This window comes from Pteronotus mesoamericanus, unplaced genomic scaffold, assembly GCF_021234165.1.
Source record: "Pteronotus mesoamericanus isolate MK-2021 breed Mesoamerican mustached bat unplaced genomic scaffold, CSHL_Meso_final scaffold_651, whole genome shotgun sequence".
In the NCBI taxonomy this organism is placed as follows: domain Eukaryota; kingdom Metazoa; phylum Chordata; class Mammalia; order Chiroptera; family Mormoopidae; genus Pteronotus; species Pteronotus mesoamericanus.
Genome location: NW_026555325.1, coordinates 41,873,888 through 41,898,373, shown reverse-complemented (window position 1 = coordinate 41,898,373; position 24,486 = coordinate 41,873,888). Strand labels below are relative to the sequence as shown.

The following is a 24,486-nucleotide window of genomic DNA, read 5'->3' as shown; positions in this document are numbered from 1 at the left end:
ACGTATAACATTGTATGAGGACCTGATAATACATTTTGGAGGAAAGGCAAAAACAGCATTTCAGAAAAGAACAAGGAATTTAACTGAAAACATTCAAGCTACAAATTACTACATTTTTACTAAACAATGAAGTTCTTTGTGGAATTACAGCTCCTAATACATTCCTACATTTCTTTTAACTGGGAATAAAACACCATAGCTCTCCCTCTGAGAAAACATCCAACTATACACACACGCACAAACACACTTATGTCCTCTCTTAACGCAGGACTAGAGGAGAGTACATAGGGGGCCTTTAAATCAAAGCCTCACTATACACCTTCCCCTCAAGAACCCACAATCGTTTAAAATGCTATTCATTTCAACGTTCCTAGATGCTTACATAATATTCAAATTTCAATGATAGTCTCTTGAGAAGTTAGTTACACTGAGGGAAAATTAAGTCAAGTAGAAAAATTTCACTTACTATCAAAAGCAATTCTGAGTACAATATGATGTTGCCATTTAGTTTGTGTTAATATTCCCCCGCCATGAATTCAGGGCAGTTCTAAGACCTTGTGAAAAGAGATGGAAGTGAAGATGGGCATGTTTTTAAAAACCGAGACTGGTTCAAGACAACCAAAACATGTTTTGCTTTATCTCCTTCCTGACAACCAACCTAAGTAACAGAGTAACAGCAGGAAATACCAAAATGTTTTCATCTAGGAGTCATATAATTCCATGTCATACATTTAAGTCTTTAATTCACATTACTTTTTGTATATGGGGTGGGCAAAAGTAAGTTTACAGTTGTAGGTACACGAAGCAGTTAATAAAAATATTGTAATAATCTATATGTCTTTTTCCATATGAACTGTAAAAGTACATTTGCCCACCCCTGCATAGTGTGAGATAAGGGTTCAATTTCATTCTTCTGCATATGAGTATCGTTTTCCCAGCATCATTTATTAAAGAAACTATCCTTCTTCCATTGTGGGTTCCTGGCATTCTACATTATCTACATATTGTGAAACCACAATTCTAGGAGGTATGAGTAAAATACAGAAAATAATAAGTACACAAGTACTATTAATAATAACCTGTAGTGCTGATTTTGAATCGTATCAATATGAGCTCATGAGGTTCTTTATTGAATAACCAACTTCATAAAAACAAGCTATTTCAAGTACCCAGATTATGGTGCAAAAAGTTACTTTCCCCTGCCCTTTCTGGTGTGATTCAGTGGATTGGGCATTGTCCCGCAAACCAAAAGGTCACCAGTGTGATTCCCAGTCAGGACACATGCCTGGGTTATGGGCCAGATCCCCAGGTGGGAACTGATCGATGTTTCTCTCCCTCTATTACTCCCTCCTCCTCTCTTTAAAAATAAAATCTTTTTTTTTTTTTAGTTATTTTCCCTAAAAAGAGCTAGGGTTTATTGAAGAGATGGCTAATTTTAAGGATGGGGAAGAAAATGTAACAAGATGATTACAGACCATCTTTTCATAGGAAATTATCAAAGACTACTAGAAGTTTCAATAGACGTATGAAAAGATGCTCAATGTCACCAATCATCAGAGAAATGCATATTAAAACCACAATGAGGTATCAACTCACAATGGTCAGAATAGTTATCATCAATATCAACAAACAAGTGCTGGCGAGGATGTGGAGAAAGGGTAACACTTTTTCACTGTTGGTGGGAAGGCAGACTGGTGCAGCCACTGTGGAAAGCAGTATGGTGATACCTCAAAATTAAAAATGAAACTGCCTAATGACCCTGCAATTCCACTTCTGGGAATTTATCTGAAGACCCAAAAAACTATTTCAAAAGAACATAAGCATCCCTATGTTCCTGGCAGCATTATTTACAATCGCCAAGACATGGAAGCAGCCCAAGTGTCCATCAGCAGATGAGTGGATAAAACAACTATAGGACATTTACACAATGGAATACTACTCGGCTGTGAAAAAAAAGAAAAAGGGAAAGTTTTAACCTTTACAACAGCATGGATGGTCCTGGATAACATTATGCTAAGTGAAATAAGCCAGTCAGAAAAAGACAAATACCATACGATTTCACTCATATGTGGAATCTAATAAACAAACTGAACTAACAAGCAAAATAGACTCATAGCAGAATGACAGCTCAGTGGGTAGGGGCTTCAGGGGGTAGACAGAGAGAGCAAAAAGGGAAAAGGACTCATGGACATGAACAATAGTGTGGTGGTTGCAAGGGGGTGGAAGGTATAAGAGTGATAAATATTAATGGAAAATATACAATTTTTAAAAAAGTACTCAGTAACTAACTTGAGCCAACAAAGAAGCTCCTAAAGATGGACTGACTTGTGCTTCAATGTATTTGTAATAATGGACTAAAACCATCAAATCTACTTAATTCTAGTTAATAACTAAATGCAGTAAGTCCTCAGTTAACATCATTGATAGGTTCTGTGATTTTAAGCAAAACAACATAAAATGAAACCAATTTTACCATAGGTTAATTGATATAAATGAGTTAGGTTCCTAAGGTTTATCTCTTTTTAATGTTATAAGGAAAACAATGTAATTCAAGGACCTATTGTAAAATAAACTTATTAGACATCTCCAGAGAATCAGGAACCAATTCATTAACTTGAAAAATTTCAAGTACATATTCTTTTTTTTCTCTATTATCTATTCATTAAGCTGTATTTTAATTTTGTATATTTATGTTTTCTTTGGTATATAAAATGCATTCTTAAAAGGAGGAAGGGGAAGCCACCGAAGGTATTGGTCTACATATCATTTTCATAGATCCAGAGCTCGTTCGCAGAACACTGACGTCAGCGACCACAGAGCCGTTTCTGATAGGAGTCAATTCTTAAACCCAGACTAAATGGGAGGCCAGTTACTACACCACTAATAACAGAATACAAGTGAAGGGGAAGTGGTTTTATAAGAAAAACACTACTAAAGATGATAAAATTAGAATATCACCCTTTTTAATCCCCAGTGAATTAATGGAGCTTTGATAAAAAGAACACATTAGCTATAGTTTTGCTGAGAGATCAAACCTGAATTTGATTAAGTCTTTGGGTCCACCTGTCAATTTGAAATATACAGAACACAGAAGAAATGCAGAACCACTTCAGGAGAATACAATCAGCAGGTCCTGAATGCGGTAAATCCTATACATCAAACGACACTGATTTTTCAACAATAAGTGGTAAAGAAAGAAAAGGATGCATGGAGAACCTGTAGATTAAAATAGACTTAAAAGGCATCAGTTTTTTTTAAGGGCAAATTATAGTATCTAAGAATGCACATTTGGATAATAAAACCATTTAAATAATTATAAAAGTTTATCTTTGTGGGATTGAGATGGGGCATGCTGACAGGCTGTTAAAATTCTATTTTTTGACTAGTAGTTACTCACCATATTATTCATTAAGCTGTATTTTAATTTTGTATATTTATGTTTTCTTTGGTATATAAAATGCATTCTTAAAAGGAGGAAGGGGAAGCCACCGAAGGTATTGGTCTACGTATCATTTTCATAGATCCAGAGCTCGTTCGCAGAAGGCCGACATCAGCGACCACAGAGCCGTTTCTGATAGGAGTCAATTCTTAGACCCAGACTAAATGGGAGGCCAGTTCCAACTGAGGAAGGAATTTTAAAGGCCACAATTAGTTATACAGTAGCAACTATCACAGATCATCTTCATCTTTCTAAGTAACTGTACACTGAAGAGGAATAGAGGAATACTGAAGAGGTATTTTAAGGGCTGTTAGATGCAGGGTCTTAGTTAGCACTGATGAACCAAAATGTTTCTCACCGTCCCTCTTTAAGCCGAGCCATAAGGATGCCAGGTGACAGATGAATTTGGCCCATGTCTGTCTCACAGTGGGCATACCATAACAGAGCCAGAACTCTTGGTAATTTGGGCAGCGGGCTGGTTTAAGTTGATGGCATCATGTTTATTGAACTGGCAAAAATAAGTGGAAAATGCTCTGGACTTCCTAGCAAGGCACATGTATGCCAGAAGATACTGGATACACCACAAAAATTCAGAGGCTTATCTACACCAGTGAACTTATGAGGAGTCAAGTGGTCGGGGGCATGCAGGGACACTCCCTCCTAAAGGATGAGTTACTCACTTTGCTCCTCCTACCACTAACAGAGATACAGCACCTGGTAGTATTCTGGATTTTGGAGACAAAACAAAATATACGCACGAAAAATGCTTCAAAGCCCTTCTCGGACGACTTAGATGATTTTAGGGGGGCCCAATTTGAGAAAGGGTACCAGAAGAAAGTGAGAGCATACACTAGAACAAGTGACTTAGCACCTAACCATCACTTACAATACAGCATAAAACTGTGACCAGAGCTGCCCTTCATAAGCTTAGTATTGTCAGATCCACCAAGCCGTAACACTGAGCCAGAATAGCAAGAAACAATGGTACACTTAGGACAGGGTCCAAGCAGGTCTAGAGGTTCCAAATTTCATGAAAAGGTAGCCCGGAACCCCACATCACTTACCTCCAATAAACTAACATCTCTCTCTCTTGCTCTCTCAACTCACAACCTATGACTTAATTGGAGTTCAAAGAAGAAAAAAAATCCGGACTTGGTTCACAAATGGATCAGACTGACATGTTGCTGGTAAGCCAAAACTTGACTGCTGCAAGACAGTGATGAGGGAAAATCCACCCCATGGGCTGAGCTTCCAGCAATAAGCCTGGTCAGCCCTTTGCTCTAGTGATGTGATGTCAGATTTAATGCTCACCACAGACTTTATGTCAACACAGTTCTAGTTATTTACCTTGTCTGCACATATTCTCTAGTCTACTCCTCAGGAAGCACTCAAGGGAAATATGTTCTCTCAATTCTTACATGGTGAGAATGTCTGGGCAATGATTTTTATACTTAAAAGAAAAAGGTTTTGTTATATATAAAATCCTTTACTCATTTTTTCCCCACCACAAATATCTTAAATGTGCTATTTCCCTGGCACAGTGCTAAATTCAGTCTTGCTCTTTATAAGTCACTTGTTTTTGTCTAGATAGCCAAAACCAAAGTTTGTATCTAGGATAATATTCTCAGGTACACAGGGTGTTCTTCCAACATGTAGTTCCAAATCATTTTTTTCAGCAAAGTATTTTTCATATTTGTTCACTATGTATGTTCTGATATTTTTAATTCTCTGAAATTGACATTTTCCAACTAATCCTTTCTATATTGTTTCTGATTTCTAAAGCCATCTTCCTTTTTAAATTTTATTTCCCTTAAAGCATTATCTGTTGTTTATCTGCCTTTGTGTTTATTCTACTTTAATCTTCATTTCTGAAGAATTTCTCCCATTATTTCTAGTATTTTCACAAGTTTTTCAAATTCTTATTTTTGGTATTCTTTCACATTTTGTATCATTTTTGAAATTTTTGTAGCCCATTTCTAAATAGGTCACAGTTTTCATTTTATCAGCATGTCTTTCTGATACACTTTCGATGTATAAAGGACATAAAAACCATGCAGGACTTTAGTTTTACATTACTTATTTTTGTGTGAAATGAGGTTTTCTGAACTTTTAGAAAGAAGCTTGTTTCAGGGTAACTTCTCTAGCTCCAGAGTTCCCACTTCTGTTGTTTCTGTATAGTACTGGAAAATATGGCAGCTTACTTTCTGAAATTTCCATGGCTTTTTTTATGTTTTTGTAGTTGGTTTTTTAATTACTGTATTTTTATTGAGGCATAATTGAAATATAACATTGTATAAGTTTGAGGCATTCAACATGCTGGTTTGATACGTTTACATATTTCCTGGCTCTTTTTAAATAAATGCTGTGATGGATACAAAGATATGTAAGATACAAAGATATATAATATATAATATTAGGTTAAAAAAATCCAAACACAGCAAATATTTTTAGTCAGAAATGAAACTTCATACTCCTCAGAATTTTATAGAAATAAAATATCCTCTCAAAAAAAAGGGGGGAAAAAAATACCCAGTCTTTTTACAAAAATTTGTGTAACTCAAATACAAACCCAAGAATTTAATGGGATTTAGTAGCCAAAGCCAGTTCTACCTTAAATAATTGAGTTCTGCATGTAATGAAATAGAATATAAAATGTAATTCTATTTTAAATTGAAGAGAAAGACTTCAATATAAAAGTTCCAGATAAAAAATACTCTATAAATATAATGATAAATCGATTTGCATTCATGCCTGTACATTCCTTGGTATCGCTTCATCTCAGAAAACTAACCAAGTCTTCAATGGTAGTTTACTGTGATTTAAAAAGCATATTTAAAAAGCTTCCATGCAGTCTGTTTTTAAAAAAAAAAATAAAGATGTATTAAAGATACAGAGTACCTGGAAACCTGCACTACAGTAAAATATATTGCAATTAAAAACCTCCTTTAGCCATGGCTGGTGTGGCTCAGTGGATTGAGTGCCAGCCTATGAACGAAAAGGGTCACTGGCTCGATTTCCAGTCAGGGCACATGCCCTGACTTGCAGGAAAGGTCCCCAGTTGGGGCCACGCGAGAGGCAACCCACACATTGATGTTTCTCTTCTTCTCTTTCTCCCTCCTTTCCCCTCTCTCTTAAAATAAATAAAAATCTTTAAAAATAGTTTAAAAAAAAACCCTTTTACACAAAAGAGCCACCTTGATGAGGTTCTCACCAGCCAAAGGGGATAACTCAAACAAAAGAATAATATCTACAAGTGACTGAAATAGTAAATTAAGAGGGGAAAAGTTGTAAGTTCATAGTGATAGTAAAGGGGAAAAAATATTTTGTAATTCATTGGTCACCAAAGGTTACGATGACACCAAAATTACTCTAAAAACGAATAAGAGAAAGGATTAAATGTTTATCCTGCCGTATTGGCATGCATGTATTCCATGGTAACCAAACTGCACTCATGGGTGGATCAAGGCTCTTCGATACACAATTCCAGCTAGAAAGTGCAATAGGAATGATAAATTTTGAAAATCACCATTTTGCAAACCTTAATAACTGATTCAGGCAAGTGTCATTAATTCATGCTTTTAAAAAAATTTGTAAAAAGGTTACATGAGACTTTCTGATGAAGGTATAAGGCTTCTTCTGCCCATAAGGCCAATGATCAATCTGAGCATCATTAAAAGACGTGCAATCAGAATTAAGTACCTCTTGATTTCATGATATAAAGTATACTATACTAATATGAAATATTCTTGCTAAAAAAATAAAATCAGAATCTAATTAATCCTCTCGAAATCTAACTTCTAAGATATGGGATAGATGATGAATGACAACAACAACAAAAAATCAAATTCAGTCCACGGGACACTATAGGAAACTCACATGGTTCCTTCAAAAGGTCACAGTGTGTCAGATAGGGGTGAAGAGTGGGAAGCTAATTTAGATTTCACACTCCAAAGACAAAACAACAAAATATATGTGTATGCCCAACCATAAATACATTTAATTTTTGAAATTTTTAAACAGGCTGGATATTAGACATTAAGGAATCATTAATTCTATTAGGTATGATACTAATATTGTAATTACACTTCTTAGAAATAACATTTCTAATTACAAATCGAAATGTTCTTTTTTGATTGTGGGGGTAGGGGTCGGTGGGGCAGGGGAGAGTGGTGGTGAGTAGAGACAAATGTATTGGAACAATTAAAAAAAGTTAAAAAAAAAATGACCACAAGGGGGGGGGGAGAAAAGAAATGTTCTTTTTTGATATACCCTCAAGTATTTAGATTAAAATGAAATCGCATTTGAAATATACTTTAAACTAAATAAAAGAGGGAGAAAAGAAAAAAAGTATGATAACATATCGATGATTACTAAAGCTGGTGTATGGGTATATGGAGGTTCATGACATTATTTTCTCTATTTCAGCAGGCACTTAAAACTTTTTGTAATAATAAATCATTCTTTCAAAAAACATCCGATACATATAATTGGCAAAGTTTATTATCAAGAACTTTAGTAGGTTTTTTAAAAAACTGTTTTGGTTTTAAGTATACTGAAAGATGACAATCCACGAAAAGACATACACAAACAAGGATAATTAAAATATTAAATACTACCTAAATTAAAAGGCCATAATTCAAATTGTTAACTATAATCTTTGTGTCTTGTTAGAAATAGCTGGACAATTACCCTTCATGAAATTCACCCCATCAATTCATGAAGACTACAAAGCTTCACTGCAAACTCAATTATATAATTTACAGTTATCAATGTTGAGTTTTTTGTGCTTAAGCATGCATTACCATAGAAAGCACAAAATCCTAAAGGGATTTTTTGTTTCTTTAAAACCATCTCAAGTATCTTTTAAAGTGCGAGCTACAAATATACTGTATCATTGAAGAAAAAGTCTTCAAAAAGAAGTAGGAGATAGCTATCCAATACTGCCAAGAGTGGTTATATAACTAACCGAAGGCCTCCCGGCAGTGCTCTGCTATTTTAATGTACCAGCCTCCTCCTTTGCAGTTGATTGAGTTCTTAGCTCTTACTATACTACCAGCCAAACATGTACTCCATTGCTTTGGATACAAGACTTTCATCTTTTTTTGGCGTCTGTCTGTCAGAAATGACCTATTAAAAAAACACAAAATTGTTAGGTTATAGTTTCTTCAGCTTCACAGTCAATTCTACAGTTAATGACTAATTTAAAAGAGCCAAACAACTAAAATGCATTTGTAAACTGAACTGTATATTTAAAAATTAAAATATGGCTTTGGTTAGAACATCCTTATATTTTAAAGAATAGTTAAAACCATACTCCTTTGGCAAGGCAAATTACATCTACTCCTTAAATTAGAAAATTGAACAAACACAAAAGCTATGAGAGATGAGAGCTTTAAAATAAAAAGAAACTAAAGGGGAAAAAAAAAAAACACCTACAGTTCAAGAATGATCTCCAAATTTCATGAGGAAATCAAAGAATAAATTGGTAAATCTTTTATCTGCTGTTTCAGAACCCATGCCTGTTGCTAGGCAAGTTCAGAACTCCTGCCCAATTAATTAGGGGATAATAACATACTGGATGAGAGTCATAATGCTCCTACCATTCTTCAAGAAATGTAGTAAACTTGTCCTTTAAATCTTTTTTGAAATGAGAAAATCTGAAATGGGAACTTGTCAGGGTTTTCTTTTGATAACCAAAGGCTACTCGAACAGAACCTAAGGCTCTTCATTTGTAATACCATCAGATTTAGTTATCAATTTAATAGGGCTTTTAACATTCCTTCATGCCAAATATGTTCACACACAAAAAAACCTTTTTACATACACAAAGATAACTTAGAAAAAAACTAAATTTAACTCTCAAAATGTTTTTTAAAATGGCAAAGAAATTTTTTTAAAATTCAAGAGATACTTCCAATTGGCCAAAATTCTAATTTTTAAAATAGATCCAATAAAACTGTTAAACATACTATGCACTTCAGCCTTTAAAGTACATCCATTTATCCAATCCTTAAAATACCTGATAGTCACTAGTAGAAGCTTTGTATGCTGTAGCAAGAGGTCTCATGGTAGATATCCTAGGAGTACTTCCAGGTTGCGTTGGTGTACCTAAGGTTTTGATTGGTGGTGTAAAGGCTAGAGATGAAGACGACAAAGCACACCTGTCACTGTTTTCCATAACACTCTAGAGAAATAAAGATAAAGAACTTTTCTGTTTATAAACATTATTACATCCCACTTACAAAGAAAACTATTAAAAGATGCATGCTTTATTTGATCTAATTAATATTTGAAATAATGCTGGGCTTGATAAAACAATATATATTTCTTGGCTAGCATTTGAGATCTAATGTTCAGCCAGAAATCTAACTTCAATGACCTCAAACATCCTGAAGACAACTACAGACTCACAAGAGTAAGAATCTCCTAACAACCAATAAGGAAAATTCGCAAGAAAGAAAAAGAGAGTCCTTGGAAATCTGGGAGATGGGGAAAATTAAAGTCCAATGCTACTTAGTACCCAGTAATCCCAAATTCTCACCTAGCCTCTGCAAACATCTGGTCCAACACAATATTGACAGCGATCCTAGACTATGAGCACAAGGAGCTATATTTGCTTTGTACACTAATGTGTGTATTCAATCTCCAAGCACAGTCCCTGATAGGTAGTATATTTCACACATATTTACTTAAAGAATGATCACGAGAAATTTAAAGCCACAAAGAGAAGTTTAAGTTGTGCTCAGTATTGTTTTATAAGTAATATGAATGCATAATTTTTAAATACTGTATCTTAATACAGAAATACCTAATAAAAAGCTTCCACCATTTAAGTTAACCATTATGTGAAATAGTTCATTCTGAATTAGCACCATTCCTTTGTTCTTAAAGAATTTGATGCTGCCTTGAAAAAGAAAGAATGGGTTAGAAGTTACGAGACCTAGAATAGAAACTAGACCTCATCTTTCACAACTCTGGATAAATTACTTAAGTCCTCTTACACTCTTATCTTTATTTGCAAAATGAAAGAGTTGGGATGGATTACTTCTAAATTTTAAAGTTTTATGATTAAATATCTGTGGCTTACCAAGAAAAGAGTACTATAACATCATCAACAGTTTACAAACTAAGAAAAACAGGCATAATGAAGCAAAGTGACGTAACTGTTAGTATCAGTATTTGCACGTGTGCTCTTCAAATTGATTAAGACATTTTCCTTACATAAGCAATAACTTACTTTATCTATACATGGTTTTACACCAATCATGATGGACTCTCCAAAAATCCTCCCATCTTTGCTTAAGGCTTTCCGGGCCTGCAGTTTGGATTGATAACGGATATGCATCCAATTTCCTGTGTTAGACATCTGCAAAAAATGAAGCTGTTCCTTAAAATGTAAAATCTAAATTTAATGTATTATATTAGAAAATAGAAATATATGAAGATAAATCTGCTTACACTTTTAATTTGATGCCATGTAAGAATTTTAGCTATACAGTAGGATTCAACACAACTCCCATTAAATAATTTCAGTAATTTCTATCTGGCTCTCAATTCTCTAATATAAAGAATATATGGTAAATATTCTCTAAAAGCAAAGTAACTCAAAAGGTAACTGTTTCTAACAAAATTTTTAAAATTATGAATTGGTTATTTTTAAAAAGATAACTTGCTATAAAAAGGTCTTATTAATACTTGCTATGAAATTTTTAAAAACTGTATTCATCACCTGATTTTGAGTGTAAATTAAATGTCATTCTCTAGTAAAAAAAAAAAAAAATCTTGTTATTTATAATTTGTGCAAAGAAAATTTTTTTAAAAGTTCTCTATAAGCTAAAAAGCCCTAAGAATTCCATTTTCCTTTATCCCCAATAAAACAAGCTCAAATGGGAAAAATGACAATATTTGGCATAATTTATCTTTTTAAGAGACTGTACACTAATCAAGAAAAGGAGTGGGAGGGAGCCTGAAACTTTCATTCTATTACTTATTTTCTCTTCGTTCCTTTTTGACAAATACTATGCAACTTCAAGTCTTCCAAACTCTAACACATTCTATGAAAACTTTTTTAAAAAGGAAGAAGATATAAAATTCAGCAACAAAGTTTCCTTCTATTCATAGCTTATCTGCCCTCAGCCTAAATCTTGAATTGAAAAGAATTAAGCCTTACCACATGTTTTAAGATATTCCCATATTGTGCAAATTGTAATAATATATAGGAAGCAGATGCTTGAGGAAACCTGAAAAAAAAGAGTTGTCCAAACAGTCATCTTTCCCAATAGAAATGAATGCAAATTACCATACTTACAGGGGTTTCAAAATAAATTCTTCCCAACTGTCTAGAACAGCGATTTTCAACTTTTTCCATCTCATGGCACACATAAACTAATTTCTAAAATTTTGTGGCACAGCAAAAATATATTTTTTACCAATCTGACAAAAAGGTATAAATTTGTCATTTTTTAAAATTTGACACTCTAAGGGAAAAGAGGTCAGTGCCTCTGACTAAATACAGGTATTGCATGTTTTAAAAATTACTGCAGCACACCACTGTGCCTGCCAAGGCACACCAGTTGAAAATTACTCGTCTAGAACCACGGGAAATCCTAGATCATCCTATTTCCCCTTATTAGCTAAATCTATCATTGCACATTGCCCAAAAGCAAATATGTCCAAATCAGTTTTGTCTCAGCCATTCTACTCCATTCCCAGATTCCTCTCCTGAAATCTCTAAAATTCCACTCTCTGCCATATCAAGCCCTAACAAAAGACTTATAGAGCTGCAGTTCTGTACATAATTTATTTTACAAGAGTTGTGTGCGTGTATGTGTGTGTGTGTGAGAGAGAGAGAGAAAGCGAGAGAAATGTTTAGATACACTAGTTAGTAAAAGGGAAATAATTTAAAATTAGTCATTATCATTATACACTGAGTACCACCTGAAAATTCATAAATTTAGTCCTGAAACAAAAATAAAAGTCAGTACCATTATCAACGGTATAGAAACATTTAAAAGGATGGTTACCAAAATTTTAACAGCCATATACCCTGTGTGGGAAAATTCTAAGTGGCTTTTACTTTCTTCTTTATAAAGTTCTCTGTGGTCTGAATATTTTGTAAGACATTAATACTTGTATCATCCAAACCACAAAGGTATTTTGATGTGAAAATCTGGAGTTTCCTTAGCCAGTAACTACAGTTATCTGGAGTTTGGATTGCGGGGAAAAAATCTGAGTTTCAAAAATAAATCAGAAACTCCACACATTAAGATCTATGTGAGTAAAATCTATGTAAGCAAAATACTGCGTTCAGAACTGGAATTTTATTTTATGTTATATAATTCTGAATATGATTTCAAACCCCCCCCCCCAAAAAAAATAAATGAGGCAGGGTACCTAACAAAACAGAGCTAAAGAAAATATAAATGAAGGGGAGAAATAATGGTTGCAAGTGAGGGAGATAATCTGAGAAATAAAAGGTGATTCTCAGACTCTGGGACTTTGAATGGAAACATTCCAATATCCTTTATACCCTAAAACAATCTGAATGGTATCCCATGCAGAGCCTAAGTCAACAGGAAAAGTTAAATTATCAAAGAACACATATTATGTATTTTAGATGTATTTCTCTATAAATGATTAAAACATTTTCTTAGAAGAAAATGTTTCATTTCCTTCAACTAAACTCATATAGAGGGTTACTAAAAAATAAAACCAACAGAAAATAAATAGCTGAGAAAGTGTATGTCTTAAAAATGAAGAAAAGGACTAGGAAAAGAACTTTATGTAATTTACCCAACTACTAAGGAATCTTATAATTGACACCATTACTACTGAGACTAAAAAACAAACTTGGAATTGAACATCCAAATTGAAAAACAGAAAACCATTTCATGAGAGAATATAAAAATTTAAACAAACACATAAAAAATCAAGTATCCAGTCCAAATACTAAGAATAAAGGGCTAAGTACAAGCTTCTGCAAAACAAGGAAAGGCAATGGCCCTACTTTTTACCTAAACAGAATCAGTAATACACAGAATCTGTTAGACTACACAAAATATAGGTGTCACCCTGTTGCTTTAAAGAGAAAAAAAAAAGTGGGAAGGGAAACTTTTCACTGTATAGTCTTATACATTCTTTTGAATTTTTAACTTTTAAATAAACTGAATATATAAAGTCCACTAATATTCACTGTGCATTGTTCTTCCTTCAAGGAGCTCATGTTTTATTTTTATATTTTTACCCAAAACTAAATATAATTAGGTCCAGTTATCAGTATGACATATAACACATTCAGAAACAAACTGACATAATACAGTGTAAACAACAGTTTAAAAATCAGAAGACCTGCATTTTGCTGAGGCTTAACTAGTCACTAGATGTAAACCTCTGAATAAATCAACCCATCTATAATCTGGTTCCTCACCTATAAAAGATCTAGTATCTCTAAGATGCTATAAAGTACTTTTTTGATCTAAAAATCTATTCAAAATGCATCTGGATCAGTTAGAAACAAATTATTAATAGTCAATGTTTTGTGACTAGGAAGTATATACATGTATATACTTGTGACACAGTTATTTATACACAACTGAAATTCTTTAAGTATATTTTATTGATGATGCTACTGCAGTTGTCTCATTTTTTCTCTCCCCTTTATCCCCCTCTGCCCTGCATCCCCTCCCCCCCACTTAGTTCATGTTCATGGATCGTACATTTAAGTTCTTTGGCTTCTCCCATTTCCTATACTATTCTTAACTTCCCCTGACTATTTTGTGCCTACCAACTACGCTTCTTATTCCCTGTACCTTTTCTCCCATTCTCCCCTCACCACCTCCTCCCCCCTGATAATCCTCCATGTGATCTCCATTTCTGTGATTCTGTTCCTGTTCTAGTTGTTTGCTTAGTCTGCTTTTGTTTTATAGGTTCCATTGTTGATAGTTGAGTTTGCTGTCATATTACTGTTCAGTTTTAATCTTCTTTTTCTTAGATTAACATTTCATATAATAAGGACTTGGTGATGGTGACCTCCTTTAACTTTACCTTATCCTGGGAGCACTTTACCTGCCCTTCCATTCTAAATGATAGCTTTGCTGGATATAGTAATCTTGGATGTAGGTCCTTGCCTTTCCTGACTTTGCATACATCTTACCAGCCCCTTCTTGCCTGCAAGGTTTCTTTTGAGAAATCAGCTGAGAGTTCCATGGAAAATCCTTTGTAGGTAACTCTTTTCTCTTGCTGTTTTTAAGATTCTATCCCTATCTTTAATCTTGGGTAATCTAATTATGATGTGTCTTCATGTGGTCCTCCTTGGATCCAACTTCTCTGGGACTCTCTGAGCTTCCTGGACTTGCATGTCTCACCAGATTGGGGAAGTTCTCCTTTATTTTTTCAAATAAGTTTTCAATTTCTTGCTCTTTGTCTTCTCCTTCTGGCACCCCTATGATTCAGATGTCAGAATGTTTAAAGTTATCCCAGAGGTTCCTAAGCCTCTCCTCAGTGTTTTGAATTCTCGTATCTTCGTTCTGTTCCAATTGAATGTTTCTTTCTTTCTTCTGTTCCAAATCATTGATTTGAATACCAGTTTCCTCCCCTTCACTGTTGGTTCCCTGTATATTTTTCTTTCATTTTGCATAGCCTTCACTTCTTCCTTTATTTTGCATCCATGTTCAATCATTTCTGTGAGCATCCTGATTACCAGTGTTTTGAACTCTGCATCTGATAGGTTGGCTATCTCCTTTTCACTTAGTTCTTTCACTGGAGTTTTGAACTGTTCTTTCATTGGGCCATTTTTCTTTGTCTTGGAGCTCCTGTTATGTTGGAAGGGGTGGAGCCTTAAGTATTTGCCAGGGCAGGACCACCCACTTCGCTGCGTTGCAGCACTGTATGTGGAGGAGGGGGTCACAGGGAACAATGCCACTTGCTCGTCTCTCACCCTGCTTTCAGTCACTTCCCCCGATACCCACAAAAGAACTGGGCCCTTCTGGTGCTGATTCCTGGGTGGATGGGTTTATGTACATTCTAGGGCCCATGGGTCTCTCCAACAGATTTCCCCTGTGAGACTGGGAGTTTCTCCCACTGACACAACCCCTACAGGATTTTTAGAGCCAGAGGTTTTGAGGCTTTCTTTTCCAACCCTGGAACCCTGGGTTGCGGCATCTGTCTCATTACCCAGTTGTTTCCCCTAGTTTGTCTGCACACAAATGTGGGGCTGCCCTGTCTACCAGCACTGCCTCATCCACCTGGTCCTCCAGTTGCCGCCTTGCTGCACATCGTCTCCACCCCTTCTTCTAGTCTGGATGACTATTTCTTCCTTAACTCCTTGGTTGTCAGATTTCCATACAGTTCGACTTTATGGCAGTTCTGGTTGTTTTTTGTTTTTAAATTGGATGTTTTCCTTCTTTTGGTTGTGCAAGGAAGCAAAGCATATCTACCTGCACCTCCAGGTTGGTCGGAAGTCTCCCATAAATGAAATTCAATTTGTTAGTTCCAAACTGGCTCAGTCCGATATAAGCAGAGAAACAGTCACTAACTAGAAAGAGAGAAAGGAGTTTCCTAAATTTAATGGGGCAACCCTGTTGCAATATCCAGCAAATACACTGAAGAGAAAATAATCTGAGAAGAGACAAACAGATAGGTAATGAAACTACAAATGAATATTGAATACTAGTTAATAACATGCATCTTGAAATGTCGGGGTGATTTGTCCTGAAGTCTACAACTTACTCTGAAATGTACCAACAACAACAAAAAAGGATGAATTAATAAAATATAAAATAAATGTAGCAAATTGTTAAGTAGAGAATCTAGGTGGTGGGTATAGGGGTGTTTGCTGTGCAATTCTTTTTTTTTTTATTTGATAAAATTCATTATAAAACACTGAGGAGGTTTATTTCCCCAATGGTAAATGATCCAGAAACCTTACCCGAACACAGTTACCCATGTGTCATCGAGGTGATCTTCAGAAGTCAGAGAATCTCCTTGAGTATAAAAAGGATCCAACTGGGCAGGAGATAATGTTGTCTTTCGTGGCTGACCAATGTTTGCTGGACTAAACATACTTTGCCCTATATTAGTATATTTAGTAAGTTAGTTACAAATATAAACATTTTGGTTAACTTTAAATCAAAGCTTTTAGCTTTAAGTGAAAAAGTATATTAAAAGTTGGCAATTGCAAAAGTAGTTCAAAATATACAATTGTCCTCATATGATAATTTTGTACTACCATAAAATTTGAGAGTCATAAATAAGTGAGAATAACTTATGATTTTGCAAATGTTTTATTAACTTCTGGTTAAGCCTACAACAGAAGGATCATCAGTCAACCTCAAAGACTTCTGCTGGATTCATCTTCCAAACCTACCACTTTCCTCATGGCACCTCTGCCTGCAGAATATTTAGTCACCCATTACCCACAGAACAAAATCCAAATGGCCTGGCCTCCACAATTAAGGTCTACCCTTACCTTCCCAATATGCCACTAAATGGTCCCTAACCCAAACCCTAACATGCAAATGCAATTTTGTTTTATTCAGGTCATTTCTATCTTAAATGTCTGATTCTGTTCTTTCTTTACTTATCCTTCAATAACAGCTACCAATTAATAAGAACTTCTACCTGTTCAACATGCCAAGCTAAATGCTTTCCATGTTCATTTTACCTGCGAGGCACTGTCCTATTGGGACCACAAATTTCTGAGCAGCAGAGACCCCTTTTTTTTAGTCTTTGGAGTAATAATAATGATTTACTCATAAAGAAGTATTTTCTCAGCACTTAAATATGTACCAAACATAATTCCAGGCACTTGATACGGCAGTGAACAAATTAGACTTTGGAAAAAAAAATTCTATTTCTAATGGGTCTTAAATCTTAGTGAAAGAGAGGCAAATAATAAGTTAATACCTAATATGTCATAAAACAGGCGATGCTATAGAAAAAAATAAAACAGAATGGAGACAAGTATGTACATACATATGTGGAAGGGTTTAATAGGGGAAAAAAAATTCACTGAAGTGCCATTAAAACAAAAACCTGAAGGAGATGGTGAGCAAAACTTGCCAATATCTCCCCTATTTATTAGGGGAAAATATTAGGTGGGGAAGAAAAAAATAACAAGTACGAACTCCTGATAAAGGATATGACTGATGTTTGATGTAGGACAAGAAAGCCAGTCTTTGCGCAGTGAGGGAGGGAGACTGCACAATGAGGTCAGAACAAGTAGGTGAGCACAGCCAGGTAAGAAGATATCAGATCACAAAGAAAAACTTTGTAAACCACTGTAAAGACTTAGGCTTTTACCTGAAATGAGTTGGGAAGGCCATGATAAATTGTGAGCATAAAAAGGATGGCATAACAGGACGAAATATTTGAAATGATAATGAATGGTAGCATTTCACTGAGTGCCTATAATACCATTCTCTACATGTACAATTTAATTCTAACAACCTTATATGATAGATCTTATTAGTAGCTCCATTTAACAAATTAGAAACAAGGTAATATGAAATAACATCCAGAAGGCAAGCTGGAATGCCAATCTAGGCAATTCAAATTCAAAGCATAAGCTCTCAGCCAGTAATCTAGTTAACACTAATTACTACAGCAACAGTTGTAGAAGAATGGTCCTTAGATCTTGGAGTCCCCAAGACCCTCTCATGGAATCAACTAAGTCAAAATTTTTTTCATAATAATTTAAGGTTTCTTTTGCCTTTTTCACTCTCACTCACTCATGAGAGTACATTGGACTTTTCCAGACACTACTTGATGTGGTTCAATCAATTCAGATTAATACAGAAGCAGATACGAGAACTCAGCTGTATTTTAAGCAAGACATTAAGATTTGAAAAACATAAAATAATATCACTCTTCTCCTGAAAATATTTTCTTGTAGAAAAATGATTACTTTAAAAAAGGTTATATATGTTTACGTGAAACGTTATTTTAACTAATGCCTAGTTCACAATAGTTCTCAGTTTTAACTTTAATGCCAAGTACCAATAGCTACCATCTAAAAGCAATTTGGTCTTCAATATTTAAGGAACAACTGTTCTACCGGACCTTGCACAGGATTCAAACTCTATGTTTACTAACTTTCTGAAGGTTCTCTGCTCATATTGCTGCCTTGTCATTTTCTCTGAATTCCCAACTAAGATGAAAATTACTCTAAGTCTTTCCAAAAAGTTTATAGTCAAATGGATTTGTTAAAGTATATTTTAAGAAATAAAAAAGATACTCTACGGGGGGTGGGGGAGATACTGTAATAAAATTTTATATACTATATTGAGCAGGTAGGAAATTTATTAAAAGGCCATATACTGTATTTTCTGATGGAAATTTACACATAGAAAGCTCTCGAAGGTTACTCAATAAATATTTGTAACTACATTCAACCCTAAATTTCCTATACTCTACTTGACTATATTTTACCCTAAATAAAACACATTTTTGGTAAATGCTAATGTGTGTCAAGTACCTCCTATATACTTTATAAATGCATGACTAAATATAAAAATTTACAGGGACCAAACCTATTAGGAAGTAAATAGTAAAGTAATTACTATTCAAATCAAAAACTGAGATGCAAAAAAAGTTACAAATGAGTTTTAATTTTCTACTAATGAAAATAGAATGATTTCTTCAAAACCATCAAAAATTCTCTTAAACAATCTAATAATGTATCACATTGACTCAAAGTGACACATTTTTAACCCACAACAGAAGAGGACTGGAGAACCAAGTTACTCTCAAGATATAATTATAGCCCTGACTGGTGTGGCTTAGTGGGTTGGGCATCATCCTGTAAACTGAAAGGTCACCAGTTCAACTCCTGGTCAGGGCACATGCCTCAGTTATGGGTCAGCTCCCTGGTTGGGGGTTGTGCAAGAGGCAATCAATTGATGTTTCTCTTGTAAACTGATGTTTCTCTCCCTTTCTCCCTCCCTTCCCCCTCTCTAAAAAGAAATACTTACATACAATCTTTAAAAAAAAGATGTAACACTTAAAAGGTCAAAGAAAATTAAAAAACACTGAACTGCCCCCAATAATTTATTTCGGGAGATTATTATTTTATTATGGAGCCTCCAACTGCCATTGCATTACAAAAATAAAACTATTTTTAATATATAGGGGAGAAAGGCAGCAAAGCATCTTGCATTTTGGAAGGCAACCTATAATTGTGTTAGGAGCCCAGAACTAGACTGGGTTGGATGGCAGAGAACAGTACTAGGTTTGGGCCAATCACTGACCTTGGTAGAGAACATAGTGTAGTGCAAAGAGTAAGTAATATGCTTTGGAGTCAGTTCACACTACAGTTCTACTGTCACAACTAAAGCAAGTTATTAAGTCTTACTTCCCAAATATTACAACAAAAATATAAACAAAAACAGTAACAATGTTAATGATGATGACTGCATGTATTGAGTCTCCCCCTTAGCCTCAGGGGATACATTCCAAAACCCTCACTGAGGATGTCTAAAATCATGGACAAGTACCAAGCTCTAGATATACTACTGCCATGCCACACAACAGCATTTGGGTTAACAAACTGCGTATAGGACAGTGGTCTTGAGATTATACTGGCACTTCGCTGGCCAGTGTGGCTCAGTTGGTTAGAGCATTGTCCAGTATACCAAAAGGTCATGGGTTCAGTTCCCGGTCAGGGCCCATGCCTAGGTTGCAGGTTCAGTCCTTGGGGTGCATGTGAAAGGCAACTGACTGATGTTTCTCTGTCACATCAATGTTTTTCTCCCCACCCCCCTAGATCAATATGCATGTGCTTGGGTGAGGAATTAAAAAAAGATTATAATGAAGCTGAAAAATTCCTATTGCCTAGTGACGTCATAGCCATTGTAGCATCATAGTGCAATACATTAGCACTTAAGTGTTGTGGGGATGCTGACGTCCACTGTTTATAAAGTCTACAGTAGTGTACACCATGTCCTGGGCTTTCACATTCACTCACCACTGACTCGCTGACTCACTCAGAGCAACTCCCAGTCCTACAAGCTCCATTCATGGTAAGTGGGCTATACAAGTGTACCTTTTATTTTTTTATATCATGTTTTACTTATCTTTCCTATGTTTAGACATGTGTAGATACACAAACACTTGCCAAGGTGTCACAGGTGCTTACAGAATTCAAGAGTAGTAACATGCTGTACAGGTTTGTAGTCTAGAAGAAATAAGCTATATCATATGGCCCAGATGTATAGTAGGCTATACCATCTAGATTTGTACTCTACAATGTTCACACAACAAAAATCACTTAATGACATATTTCTCAGAACACATCTCTGTTGCTAAGCAATACATGACTATATATTTGTTCTTTCACATACATACCCATAATAAAGTTGAATTTATAAGTTAGGCATAGCAAAAAATTATCAATAATGAATAGAATAATTATAGCAATATACTGTAATGTAAGTTATGTGGATGTGGACTCTCTCAAAATATCATTTTACTGTATTCTTCCTTGAGCTTGAAGAAAGTTCCATGCAGCTTCTCTTTAGCATATACGAACTGCCACCATCACTACTGTTATGTTTTGGAACCATCACTAAGTAAATAAAGGTTACCTGAACACAAACAAAGTGGACAGCAGATACAGCGTGAATACACTGGACAAAGCGAGGATTCACGTCCTGAGAGTGATGGAGTGGGACAGGGGAAGAGTTCATCATGCTACTTAAAACAACACTCGATTTAAAACATATGAATTATTTCTGGAATTTTCCATTTAATATTTTTGAATTGCAGTGACTGTGGGTAACTGAAACTGCAGAAAGCAAACCAGCAAATAAGGGGGGACTACAATATAGTCATATTTAATCCTAAAAACAACTGTATGAGAAATAAATACTGTATCCATTTTACATATCAGGATCATAAACGCAAATGTACATAAACTATCCTATCCAACCCAGTTGAAGATTAACTGAGAGAGCATGTTTAAGATTTTCAATAAATGTTAGTTTTCATTTTGTAAGGCCCACAGTACCCTGACACAAAAGCCAAATAAGGACACTACAAGGACACTACATTCCTGATTAACAAAAATTCTGTGGTTGCAAAAATTCTCAACAAATATTAGCAAATCAAATTCAACAGCACAGTAAAATAATCACATATCAAAATAAAGCAGGATTTATCCTTGAAATGCAAGAACAGATCAACATATTCAAATCAGTAAATGTGATATACCACATTTAGAGAAAGATAAAGTCACACCATCACCTTAATAAATGCAGAAAAAAGCATTTGACAAAACACAACATCCTTTCATGATAAAAATTCTCAGCAAATTGGGTACAGAAAGAGCATACGTCAACATAATAAAGGCTATATACAACAAGCCCACATCTAGCATCATATTTAATGGAGAAAGGATTGAAAGCTTTTTCCTTAAGATCAGGAAGAAGCAAAGGGTATCCACTTATCACTCCTATTCAACGTAGTACTGGAAGTCCTAGCCAGAGCAGTCAAGCAAGAAAAAGAAATAAAAGTCATCTAAATTGGAAAGAGAGAAGTATAATTGTTTTTATTTACACATGATACAATCTTATATATAGAAAATCCTAAACTACTAACAATGAAATAACTGAAAAAGAAATGTATTAAAAATTCCATTTACAATACCATCAAAAACAATAAAACAAATTTAACCAAGGAGGCGAAAGATTTCTATACTGAAAACTACAAGACTCAGATTAAAGAAACTAAAGATACAAACAAATGGAAAAAGAGCATGTTCATGGATTCAAAGAATATTAAAATGTCCATACTTCTTAAAGCCATCTACAAAACCATGAACAAAATGAAAAAAACACATATGGAATGGAAGAAAATAATGCAATCCATACATCTGATAGGGATTAATATCCAAAACATTTAAGAAACTAATACAACTCAATAGCAAAGAAAACAATCCAATTTTTAAAAATGGCTACAGTAACTAAATATTTTTTCAAAGACATACAAATGTCCAATGGGTACAAAAAAAAAAGTGCTCAACATCACTAACCATCAAGGAAATACAAATCAAAACCACAATGAGGTATCACCTCACATCTTTTAGAATGGCCATGATCAAAAAGATAAGAGAAAAGTGTTGGCAAGGATTTGGAGAAAAAAGAATCCTTATGCACTGCTGAGGAACAGAAATAACTACCACATGATCCAGCAATCCCACTTCTGGGTATATAGCCACTGAAAATGAAAACAGTATCTGACAAAGATATTGTCACTCCCATGTTCATTACAGCATTATTCATAATAACCAAGGTATGGAAACAATCTTAAGTGTCCATCAATGAATGAATGTGTAGGAAATCATGGTATTTGCAACATGGACCTTGAGGGCATGACGTTTATGATGATAAGTGAAGGAAGTCAGAGAAAGACAATTACTGTATGACCTCACTTACATGTGCAATGTAAAAAAGCCAAACTCATAGAAACAGAGAGTAGAGTGGTAGTTACCAGGGGCTGAGGGATATAGGGAGTTATTGGTAAAAAGGTACAAATTTCTAGTCATAAGATGAGTAAGCTCTGGGGATCTAAGTTATGCATTATATTATAGTTAATAACACTCTATTTAGATAGTTGAAAGCTGCTAATACAGTAGATCTTAAATGTTCTCACCACAGAAAAGAAATGGTAATTAGGTGTTACCTGACACTTTAGTAATTGTGCAATATGTAAGTGCATCAATCCAACATATTGTACACCTTAAACTTACACAATGTTTTATGTCAATTATATCTCAATAAACCGATAATAAATGTTAGTTTTCCTTAATTATATCCATAAATGAACCTGTAATGCAAGACTGACTTGTAACTCCAAGAATCAAATAGAACAGTAGACAAGAATTCAAAAAAGTTAACTGTTTTTAACAATATATAACTTCAATACAAATGATGCACTTGGTACAATTATTCTTTTGCATTAACAGTGCAAATATATTGAGAGTCAAAGTCTGAAGGACTTCTAGGAATGATGTACAGCTCTTGCCTTCAAACAATACCAAACCAAAATTACAACAGGATCAAAAGTTAAAAGTATCAATCAACTAAAAATGCAATGCAATAATGTGATTCTCACTAAGGAGAAAAACATTGTGGTCACCTAAAAACTTCAAAAATTCTTAACTCTTTAATTATTCCAAGCAACTTGAATCCCTTTACTTCATTTGGGCTCAAATTAGGAAACCACAATTAATCTAATTTATGTAGCCTTTCCTTCAGGGAAAAAAAAATATTTCAGATCACCTCAGATCTATTAGGCTTATTAAAGATTCTATTTAATTCAAAATACTATCCTAGGCCCTACTAGAAAACAAGGAAAGATGCTCACAACTGAATGCTTATGTTCATTCATGAAATTAACAGGCTAAAAAACAATTTAGCTGCCAGAAAGCTTAAGAAACAAATATTCAAATATTTTAAAACGATCAAGCAAAAGTCTACATGCAACAATTAGCTTTGGAGAAAACAAAGGTACACAGGAAAGAAATAGAATCCCAGTATATTTCATAGCTCTGTCCTATAGATTTATCTGACTTTTAAAACTGAGTTTATGTTTAATTTTTTAAAAGAGAATATAATCATTGAAATGAACATCCAATTGCATCCATGCTATAATACACTTAACAATTATTATTTTTTCTCATCATCACAGATGAATTTAATAAATATAACACATTTCTAAAATGAGGTAATTTAAAATGAAACACTCCTTTTTTTAATTACAGTTATTGGGAGGACATTGGTTGATAAAATTACATAGGCTTTCAGGCATATGATTCTCTATCATCTGTACACTGTATTGTGTGTTCACCACCTCAAGTCAAATCTCCTTCCATCACCATTTATCCTCTTCTTCCTCCCCCACCCTCCTTTCCCTCTGGTGGTCACCATACTGTTGCCTATGTCTATGATGGTGGGGGTTTTCTCGGGTCAAAAAATACTCTTAAATAAATTTAGTTTTTACAATAAAGACATGCCTTTAACACACAAAAGATGAAAAATGGCATTTTGGTAATA

The 24,486-nt window shown here is 34.6% G+C and overlaps 1 protein-coding gene across 2 annotated transcripts in view; it reads right to left on the bottom strand.

Moving 5' to 3' along the window:
- Positions 1–3,578: 3,578 nt before the first annotated feature.
- Positions 3,579–24,486, bottom strand: part of NUP35 (nucleoporin 35) — a 39,976-nt gene continuing 19,068 nt past the window's right edge. Inside the window, exons 5-10 of one of the 2 annotated variants that reach the window (XR_008528216.1) lie at positions 16,365–16,506; positions 11,610–11,679; positions 10,677–10,805; positions 9,459–9,623; positions 8,406–8,566; positions 3,579–3,621 (exon numbers count right to left, since the gene is read on the bottom strand). Coding sequence is in view for 1 of the 2 variants with exons in the window: in XM_054562646.1 (XP_054418621.1) it covers positions 8,489–8,566; positions 9,459–9,623; positions 10,677–10,805; positions 11,610–11,679; positions 16,365–16,506 (584 nt within the window). In the remaining variant the exon portion in view is untranslated. Of the gene's footprint in view, positions 3,622–7,964; positions 8,567–9,458; positions 9,624–10,676; positions 10,806–11,609; positions 11,680–16,364; positions 16,507–24,486 lie in introns of those variants that run through there. The other variant, XM_054562646.1, reaches the window with a different exon arrangement.